The sequence below is a fragment of the Equus quagga genome, chromosome 4 (assembly GCF_021613505.1).
Source record: "Equus quagga isolate Etosha38 chromosome 4, UCLA_HA_Equagga_1.0, whole genome shotgun sequence".
NCBI classification, from domain to species: domain Eukaryota; kingdom Metazoa; phylum Chordata; class Mammalia; order Perissodactyla; family Equidae; genus Equus; species Equus quagga.
Window position 1 is genome coordinate 64,916,527 of NC_060270.1, and position 11,011 is coordinate 64,927,537.

At 34.7% G+C, this 11,011-nt stretch overlaps 1 protein-coding gene across 3 annotated transcripts in view; it reads left to right on the forward strand.

Moving 5' to 3' along the window:
* The window catches only part of MAP3K2 (mitogen-activated protein kinase kinase kinase 2), an 88,610-nt gene extending 78,621 nt beyond the window's left edge, over positions 1-9,989 (forward strand). For all 3 annotated transcript variants that reach the window (XM_046658056.1, XM_046658058.1, XM_046658057.1), the window contains 2 exons: positions 25-202; positions 972-9,989. In XM_046658056.1, coding sequence (XP_046514012.1) covers positions 25-202; positions 972-1,197 — 404 coding nt within the window. In that variant the 3' untranslated portion in view covers positions 1,198-9,989. The remainder of the gene's footprint in view (positions 1-24; positions 203-971) is intronic.
* Positions 9,990-11,011: the final 1,022 nt, after the last annotated feature.

Here is an 11,011-nt window from a genome sequence, read left to right on the forward strand (position 1 = left end):
AATGAGGATGTTTTTTATTTTTAGGCGCAAATATTCTGCGAGATTCAACAGGCAATGTCAAACTAGGAGATTTTGGGGCCAGCAAACGGCTTCAAACCATCTGTCTTTCGGGAACAGGAATGAAGTCTGTCACAGGCACACCATACTGGATGAGCCCTGAAGTCATTAGTGGGGAAGGCTATGGCCGAAAAGCAGATGTCTGGTAGGTTTTGATGCTGGGTTCGCCTGAAAACACCTGTCTTCTCAGGTATTTCCACCCAGAATGGAAATTCCTGAGCCAGATTTAAATTATCCTCTGTATTTTTAAAATAGGATGTCAGGATTACAAAGATTAATATCATTTTAATTATGCCTCTTTGAGGCTTAATAATTGACCAAATAAATAGAGTCCTTGCACCTGTCTTCCATTCTTTAGGAAGGATTTCGTCTTAAGCTAACTTCAGCATTAGACAGCTATCTTCATTTTATTTCCCTGAAGAACTTTAAAAGTAATTAATCTTTATTGTTAGTCTCTTATAATTCAGTTGATGTTTAATTGCTTCATAATTTTAAGTTAGAACATAAAAGGGCCATTTCCTGCTTTTCACCCAGAAAAGTGTTTAATAGATATTCATTTTAGGCACCTAAAGGCAAGCAAAGAATTTCTAATGTTTGTATTCTTTGTAAGATAAAGACAAAAAATTATATTTAATGTCAGGTTAGAGAATTATATAAAGCAAAAATTATAAAATTATAAGAAGAATATGTTCTTTGCCTAACCATTTGAGTCAATCATTAAATTGTATTTTCATTGATTTTTATGTTTAAATTACAGTTTTATATAATTATAACCTTTTAATGAAACTTTAAACTTGAAATCAAGTTGTATTTAAATGTTTGTGGACTTTGCTTCTGTTTCTCATTTTGTAGTTAACTTGCTTTCTTTCATCATGATATTGTTTGTGTAATGCATTATTATGTTTTCTTTTTAGGAGTGTGGGCTGTACTGTGGTAGAAATGCTAACTGAAAAGCCTCCTTGGGCAGAATTTGAAGCAATGGCTGCAATCTTTAAAATTGCCACTCAGCCAACAAATCCAAAGCTGCCACCTCATGTCTCAGACTACACTCGAGATTTCCTCAAACGGATCTTTGTAGAGGCCAAACTGAGGCCTTCAGCTGATGAACTCCTACGGCACATGTTTGTGCACTATCACTAGCAGCCGGTAACCTCGCCTGTGCCTCTCCCCAGCTCCCGGCTCTTCATTCACCTTCTCTCTGACTGCACTTTTCTTCTTTATAAACAAGAGAGATGGGGGAGAAAAGAAGACAAGAGGGAAAGTGTTTCTCTTGATTCTTGGTTAAATTTGCTTAATAGTAACCTAAATTTTTTATATTTAATCTTTTTTTCCCCTTGCAAGAACTTGAAACTTCTTTTTTTTTTTTAATTTTTATAATGTACTGATGTGGTTCAGAGAGCTAAAGCACTTTAGTACATAGTCACTCTTTTTAGTACAAATCGTTTGGAATACCTAAAGATTGTAGAGTCTTTCCCTGTGTCACTGACAGAATGGTGGTGATGGGGAGACACGAAAAACAAGGAGAAGAAAATGATGTATAATTTGTAGTTTTTAGTGATAGTATTTAAAGTAGATCCTCATTTATGGGGTTGAGCCCTAAACTTAAGTTTAGGGTAGGTACTCAACTTAAAGAATATAGGTTCCTTCTTATATCTGTATTCTTTAGATCCTAACCTCTGTCTACCAAGCTTTTTGCTCAGTAGGAATCTTGATAGAAAATACCATTCTCTAAGAGGTATGTTTATTTGTTAATCCTAACCAGTATAATAAGCAAATACACTATAATAGATCCATGTTACTGGAATCTATGAACCTTGAGGGATAGCTTTCTGATTAAAAAAAAAAGAGAGATACTATTTTATTTTAAAGCAGATATGGGAGTCAGTGAGCAAACCTAAATTAAAAGACAAAAGGAGATTGCTCTAATTAAATGTGTGAGCAGTAGAAGAGACCACATTTGCCAGTCAACAGAAATAATGAAAAAAAGAACTAAATGTTGTTTAGTATATTTTAAACTATGTTCATTACTTGAGGAGGAAAGTCCCAAAATTAAGAGAAAGGAGAAATAATCAAAATCATGTATACTATATCTTCCTGTTTCTAGCTCCTGAATTCTCCAAAAGTAACATTCTTCAGGAACTAAGAGTGTAACCCACAGTGTCCATGTATTAAAGCTAGTGTCATGAGATACCCTTGTTCTCAGGATCGCAGAATACTAAAGCACCTCAAAAAACAGTTATGATGTAAAACAGTGATTCTCAAGGGCGGGCTGGGGAAAATTTCACTTGGCATTTGGCAATGCCTGGAAACATTTTTGGTTGTCATAACTAGGAGGATGCTAATGGCATCTAGTGGGTAGAGGACAGGGATGCTTCTAAACAAACTACAACACACAAGGACAGCACCCCCCGCTGACCCTTCAGCAAAGAATTATCCTGCCCAAAATGTCACAAGTGCCAAAGTTGAGAGACCCTTATGTAAAAAAATAGCCCTGCTTTAAAATTGAAAACAGCCATTTATAAAAGCAAGTTCTTTGCAAAAACTAAATATGAGAGAGAAAGTGATATAATACATAATGAGGATTTTACAAGAGCAGATACCTCTGCTTCAAGTCAAGGGTGAATGGTCTCAACAAACAGCAAACAGCGATCCTGTCCTTAGCAGCTGCGTATTACACCTGAATCAGTAACTTCCATTGTACAAACAAAATGAATGTAAACATGGAGCCTATGGAACTCAACCGTCTATATATATTATTTCCTCAAAAGTCAATTCATTATTGTGGGAAAAGAAAAGCATATCAAAACAAAGTATAACTACTTCATAGGAAGATTAAAAACTGCCAGGTATTTCTAGGACATATTAAGTGCAAGGAGACAGCTGGGAAAGTCCCAGTATCTCTGCTGGACTTGTGCTACTGAAAAACATGAATGATATCAGTAATTTGGCCACTTGCAGTTTTTTTCAGCATATTAAAGCAAGTGCTAAGTACTTTGTTTTTAAAGATTTAAAAAATAGTAGTCTTCCTAGAGGCCCTAAATGTGATGCCTTGATTCATAAGGGACTCAGGTATTTTATTTCCTGCTAAAAGTTAGGCTCCTTTAGGGACTCTTTTAAAATACTTTGTTTCTGAAGTTAGGTAGATCTTGGTTTACTGCATCAAGGTTCTATCTGGCATTCCCTGTAGGAATATTTGAAATTCCACTCGCTAGTCTGAGAAGAAGTCAAAGCACAAATATAGTTGTCAAAGGTTCTCCTATACCCTTATACTCAGAGGAAGCAGCCTGCAAGGAAGGGTATGAATTAGAGGCCGCCTCCCCCTGGAAAATCAACTGCCAAATCTTGTGCTATACACATAGTCCCCAAGGATGTGGATCTATTATAATTTCTCTTTTATGAGTGAAGCCATCTCTTCTACTTGAGCAAGATCATGGTATCTGGACTAGTGGGCTTTTCCTTTGTTTCTTTGTCTTGTGTGGTTGTGATTTCCTTTTGGCTCATTTTTGGTGTGTCAGGGTAACCAGCAGTGCAGAATATATGAGACAATGCTCTTTAGAGAGAAATCTTGGGAGACTGTGAAGCCCAAAGCAAAACTGTTTGCTTTTTTCAGTCTCTTTTTTCTTTTCTAAATGCTACAGAAAATAAAATCACCTGAAAAGAAACTACTATTTTAACACTGCTGCAGAAGACTTTGTTTTATAAGAAAAATATTATTAGCTATGGGAAAGTATTGTTCTTTATGTAAAGATTTAAAAATAGACTAATAGTTTACAGAGTTACTATATAAAATGTGATGTGAATTTATTTCAAACAAGTTGTAAAGGTACCAGAAACCACAGTAAAAGTTAATATATATAAAAACTACTAAACAAAAAAGCTTGAAGTGGGGTGAGGTATGGAAGACCAAAAGTAAATTTAAAAAAGAAAATTTGAAAGGAAACACCTCTATTAGGGGCAGTTAAATATAACACTCCAGTTTTTTCTAATAATGGTATGGATCAACAAATGAAATTTGAACTTTTAAAGATGACTCTAAGTGTATTTTGTTTTTTAAATGCACAACTGATTCTTCTATACTGTAATGTTTCTTTGCTGAGGCTGGAAGATGGCCAGACTGCTGACTTTGTGCCTTTAAAATGCATTCTGCTTTGATAGTGGCAGACTTTTTTGGTGCTGGAGAAGATTCATTAGCAGTCTTATATGTGCTTTTCAGGAAATAATCTTTCTACTTAGGCCTTGAGAAATTCAAAATGGCATGATTTAGGCTTGGACCAAATAATAAGATCTTTTACAATGCAAACAAAGTGTATTGAATAAAGGGTTGAAAAATATCATAATGACAAGTGGAAATTTTGATGGTTGGTAATTCTTTAAAATGTATTAAAAAATATACAGAGTTTGAAATTTTCAGTATGACTATCTTGAAAATTTTCAAATTTTCCTCATTTACAGAATGTTTCTAACTTGAAAAATGGTTAAAGACTATTGCCTTAGAAAGTTTTCAGAGGCACAGTCAACCTTACATAATTTGTATATGAGATTGAAATGTTTACACACAGAGTTAACTATAAAAGAACAATTAAAACTTATTTCAGAGTAAATTGAATTGGCTTTGACTTGAGAGAGTCTATCTTATTCCCAATAGAAACTACATTAAGAAGGTGACATTATTTCTTTAGCTTTCTGCTACTTCAGCTCTTAGATATGTCAGGTCTGGTCTATAGTATTGCTGAGATGGAGTTGTTATAAGATACGTGAAATCACTAAGAAAATCAAATCTGAATAGTTTATAGAGACGACCAAGCTTGGGTGCAAAAACCAAGATGTTTGCCAGATGCAGACTCCTTGGCCCACGGCAGAGTTCTGTGCCAGGGATTTCATTTCGGGTCTAGGGACCAATGGCTTAATATAAAATCACCGGGTGTCAATCAAGTATAGGAATCTATCAATTTTTTTTAAATAGGGTGAATCTTTTTCATTTGCTTATTCAACAGTTGTGGCTTATTGTGTCAGGTACTAAATTAATTTACCCTTAAGGAGGTCACAGTCTAGGAGGAAACATGGGCAAACCAGATAGTTACTTATTTAATGGCATACCCTAACTCTGAGAGTTTAGCAATGATATTTTAAAATGCTCTTATTTTTTATGAATTGAGGGGAAAGCAATTTTGTGTAATCATTGGCTATTAAAAACTAAAATGTCATTAACAACAGGAATTAAAAGTATCCCCAAATTGGAGGAACCCCCATAGGTCAGGCAGCCTCTCTCTCAGGACTCCCTCTTACAAAACCCAGCCTCTGCTCTAACAGTCCCAGTAATGGGGGGCATTTATTACATAGCATAGTGGTTTTTTCCTGCTGTTTCTTTTAAAGAAAAAAAAAATTTTCTTTTCGTCTAAATTGTTAAAATACCCAAAACATTTGATAGAAATTGAATTCTGTCAACAGTATTATTTATACTAAGATCAGAACAATTTCTTGAGACCTTATTGTCTTATATTAAGTTTGGCCTTTGTTGCGAATGTAATGTTCATATTTATTTGAATTTTAAGATTGGTTAAATGTTAATGAAAAGCAATTTAATTGTTAATTTTTGGCAGTGCCTTTTTCTCTGTATGCCTTAATTTTATTTTATATCAATAATAATTCAAGTTACCCACCGAAATGAAGGTTTTTCCAAAATCAGGAGGCTTCAAGAGGTCATTTGGCCTTAGGCTGTGTGTTGGCCCTTAAACATTTTTTAATGCCTGCTTCCTCCTCCTACCCTTTTCTACCTCTTTTTTTTTTTTTTTTTTATGTTAGCATTAGTCTGTGATAGACACACTGCAGTCTCCACTAGGTGTGAATTCCTAAGATAAGGAGGTATTCTAATTCTAAAGAGACATAGTAAATTGCTTTTCAGGTTGATTACTTGATTTTCAGTCCCATTGGCAGTGTCCAAATTCTTTGTATATCATGTCAGTTATGATTTTCATAGCAGAGCTGGAATGGTTGTTTTTGCCCTAAAGAGGTCCTTTAAATGGTTTACAGGTGTTAAGGCAATGAGACTTAGGGCAATGAGCAAGAAGTACAGGGATAGCAAATTCTAATCCTTACTTTTTAACTAACATCTTGACTAAAACTCTAGCTTACTTCTCTGTGAAGTGTGTGTGTGTTTGCAGTTGGGGCAGGGGTGGGAAGGAAGAAAAGATATGAATGTTCAATTAGATTAGTCTCTGTTCTTGGAAGAACAACTCAAATGTGTATGACCTACTGATGATGGATGAGTGTAATTGTCCTCGGGTAGGAATGCCAGCACATTTTCCACAAGTAGCTAGTACAAATGATTGTTTAATAAAGGTATTTATTGTAAATTGCCAAGCTCTTGGTTGCTAAAAGTAGATTAAAATTGAATTTGTATGTGTGTATAATAGTGAGCTTATATATAATTCTTCAATAGAAAGTAAGTGATTTTGCATAGCTCTTCATGAACTCTTTGGAATAGAAATTCTGCCAGACATTATCAAAACAAGCTTCCTTAGCTTACCAAGTGTTCAAAAGGAAATTGTCTTATACCTCTTTTTGGTTGGCTAGGGAAGGCATGCTGTGAAGCCACTGTTCCTTCTTCATAGTCGTCTTTAGCTTTGCTTTGGCTTCTGCCACAGTCTGGACAGGATGCCATAATAGGTGTGAGAAGTGTCAGGGCCAACTATTCTCCTTACTCACCTTTCAGAGCTGTAGATGGTACTGAGCTCTCAGGAGAGTCTAGAGAATCTTCTCTTGGTGATAGTGAGAGTGGACATGGTTTAGTTTCAGAAAGTTGAGGGAGAAGTCTTAACTATATAAAGAATAGAATAAATTTTCTGTATTGCCTATCTCATGTAAATTCTTCATATTTTTCATAATTGTGCATTTTAATTGACAGTAATGATATTTTTGTTAATAAGAGCAAAGACATTAAATCAGTGAGCACTATTATTCCCTGACTGATGACTTCTTGTTTGTATTCACACTCTGTATTATCAGAATCACTTTAAAACCAAAGCTTTTATATTCCCTGTACACATAGCCAAAATGATTAGCACTGTTATGTCTGCCCACCTGTAAGCTAATAGTATAAAAATGATAAAGCAGGTACTCGTAGAATTTGTATCTTAATCTGTCCTTCAAGTAAAAGGACAGGTGCTCAGTGTTTGCATTTAGACATGCAGAATTTACTTCAACTCTTACAGAATCATATAGACATTACGAACTTGAGCTTGCACATGTGCCAATCTTACCAACGCCACTTGGCCACAGACACTTCTACATATACATTGACATGTGATGCCTCAGGTTGGTGGCATACTTTCTTCCTGGTGTCTTAACATTTATGAACTTGTATTTGACTTGAGGGGCATTTCAGGAACGCTGTGAAGAAAAGTAGGTTATGGATAGACATCTGCTTTGTGCCATAGACATTTTGGAACATAAGGAAGGGTCTGCTCTCCAGTATACATGCAGAATTTGTCCCAAATAAGGATTTTTGAGTCCATTAATGCCAGTTGAGAACAGTAAAGTTTGTGACTATACTCAAAAGCACCTTTGTGTTCACTTACTTATATTTTTTTAGAATTTATTTTTTAAAAGCATATGTAACTAGTGATTTTAGCATTAGCATTACTTGGAGGGGAGAGATAAGTAACAAAATTACATCTTAAACTCTATTAGATACTTAGGTTCCAAAATGGATTTGACATATTCTCATTTTTCCAAAGACTTTTTTCCACCAGGAACAAGAAGAGAAGATTAGTGGAAACATTTGAGCTGGAAAGGCTTATGGGCAAAAGAAAGTGGGCCAAACCCTTGCAATATACCCTATTCAAGTGAAGGTACAGTGTCTAAGGATAAGAATACTTCTTTAAAAACAAACAATTGTTTTTAATACAATCTTAATTAGTAAGTAAAAGGTTTACATTTTTTCTATTGCTATTGGTTTTAAAATTTGCTACCCTGCATTCTGAAATATTATAAAAGAGTTAATACCAAAAATACTTTTAATGTCTGACATCTCTTACATTTCACATGGTTTTTTTAATTCAAGTATCATTGTAAATAAAAGTAAACTTGGATAAATTTGAGAATAAACTTTTAATTGTTGCAAACTATGATTATCAATTTGTAAATTTACCCTTTGACCTAATGTACATTTTTAAATGTAGCCATTAAATTCTCTATATTTAATCTATTAGTTTCTCTCTGTAAATGTTTTTAATCTCAGTTGAATGCTGGGCAGTTTATAATTATGTACAAAGGTGTTTTTTTCCTATCAAGGTTGACTTTTTTGCACATTTTTGGAAATGTTTAATTTGTACACTGATTTACTACTCTGACCAATAATTGTTGATGGGTGTATGAGCATTGTGAATGCGTGCATTGAACTACTGTCTGTGTCTCTATGTTTTAACTTTTTTCAAGATGTAGCCATCAGTAACTGCACTGCTATTACTGACTTAAATGGACCTTCTTGCTTTTACAAAGTCTACTTCTCTATGGTTCTATCTTTGTTGAAGAACTCAGGAGTTCGACATCACTTTCTCATTTTATATGTATCCTAAAACCCATGACTAAGTTGAAAGTATGCGTCTAACTCTGTGTATCAGGGGATGTGTGTATGGAGATGTCCTTTTCTGTCTGTAGGCACATGTATATATCCCAGTAATTTCTTATTTTAATTTCATTTCTACATTTTTATGAACTTGTTTTATAAGGGTACTGTTTAGTTAGAACAATTAAATATATATAAAAGCTTTCTGAGAGATTATTTACTATATGAATATATTTTCAGCTGGCTGATCAAAACTATTTTTTTAATTTTGTTTTTAACCACGGGCAAAATGTATTTGTATTTCCACAATTGGAAGCAAATTTACTTATATATCAATTAAAATACTCTTGCAAGGAAGAGCATTGAATTCTCTTGAGGATTCTATGAAATGCAAATTAAGAGGAAAAAATAGGTTGTAAGCAGTAGCAAAAACACACTATCCACTAAAATGGCCTCAATTCTCAGAGCTGTGAATAAATGTGAGAAACTAAATTGTCTTCAAGAGATATCAAGACTTTTATATCTCCAGTTGCTGTTGGCCTGTCCTCCTTTTGTTTTTGAATATTTTCTTTATTCTACCCCAAAGATTTCAACTTTTAGTTTTTCTCTTACTGGGCAAGGTCAGACTGCATTTATACAACAATACATTGACGTATTGTGGTTCTCTGTAATTGACTATAAATTGGTTTAGAAATGTCCAAACATACGTTTGTTTTGTCTTTATACTTACTGTACTGTGTATTTTAAGTAACTGGCAGAAAAAGCATTGGCAATTTCCAGTCTGACAATGTTGTTGTACCTAAGAAAAACCTTGCTTTTAGTATGCGGTACCATGTAAAATTACTTGTGTTAGGAATAAAGTCCACTGTTGAAGTTGAATGTCACTAAGTTTATTATGTTACAAGGAGCCAGTATGATTAGAAAAACCTACCAGAAGCCAGATACAGTGTGGTATGTGCCACATTTCATGCACATTTTGACTTTGTGTTGTTCATTCAAAACTGTGCTTGTAAAAATGTATAAATTTTCTGAGTTTTACAATTTTTATGTACTTGTTTTTTCTTGCTGGTAAATAGCTTTTTTTTTTTAATCTAATGTGAAAGAAACCATGTTTATATTTTGTTAGTGATCAATGAATTTGTTTATATGGAAATTTGTATATTGTTGGCACACGTCTTCGTTTAGATTTATTGTGCATGAAGGCCTGCAATAATTAGCACAACGAAAATTGCTTTTTCCTACATGTTCATTTTTTTGAAAGATTGTGGTGCAAAGGCTTACTCTAAGTAACCTTCTGGACTATGGAATGAATATAAATGAATGGCACTTTGAGTGTTAATAAAGCTGATATTTATTTCCACTGTGATTGGTTTGTCCAGATCTGCTCTTGGACACAGCGTGTTCACTGCTGTCCCTCCTTTGCCTGCGCCAGTTACTTTCTAGGAGACCAAGAACAGACTGACCTGGAAACACTGCAGCTACATCTTTTCAGGATCTAAGTGTGTAATGTCCCACCCAACACGCTCCAGCATATCTCTTTCTGGACACTTTGATTACGCAAATCAGAAATGAGCAATGATTAAAAACAAAGCCTGCTGTCAGAGTTTAAGGAATGGATGCTCCCACAGGACTGGAGATCATTTACATTAACACCTTCATGTAGAGGGCAAGTTATATATCCTCTTACCCAGCAATTCTCTACCTAGAAATTAATCCTGTGGAAATGATTGCAGCTATGCTAAGACATATGTATAAAAGCCCAAAGTGGAGGCTCTGCGTGTCCAACAATAGGGGCTATTGTAACAAAGTACCACAAACTGTGTGGCTTATAACAACAGAAATATATTGTCTCAGCTTCTGAGACTAGAAGTCTGAAATCAAGGTGTCAGCAGGGCCATGTTCCCTCTGAAACTTGTAGGGTACTCCTTCCTCACTTTTTTTTTTTGGTATTTTATTGAGGTCATATTGGTTTATAACATTGTGTAAATTTCAGGTGTACATTATTGTATACCAGTTTCTCTATAGACTGCATCTTGCACACCCCCAATAGTTTAGTTTTTATCCATCACTATACATATGTGCCCCTTTACTCCTTTCACCCTCTTCCCTACCCCTTTCCCCTCTGGTAACCACTAATCTGTTGTCCTTATCCATGAGTTTATCTTCTACATATGAGTGAAATCATACAGTGTTTGTCTTTCTCTGGCTTATTTCACTTAACATAATACTCTCAAGATCCATCCATGTAGTTGCAAATAGGACGATTTTGTCTTTTCTTATGGCTGAGTAGTAGTACATTGTATATATATGGCACATCTTTATCCATTCATCAGTTGGTATGCACTTGTGTTGCTTCCACATCTTGGCTGTTGTGAATAATGCTGCACT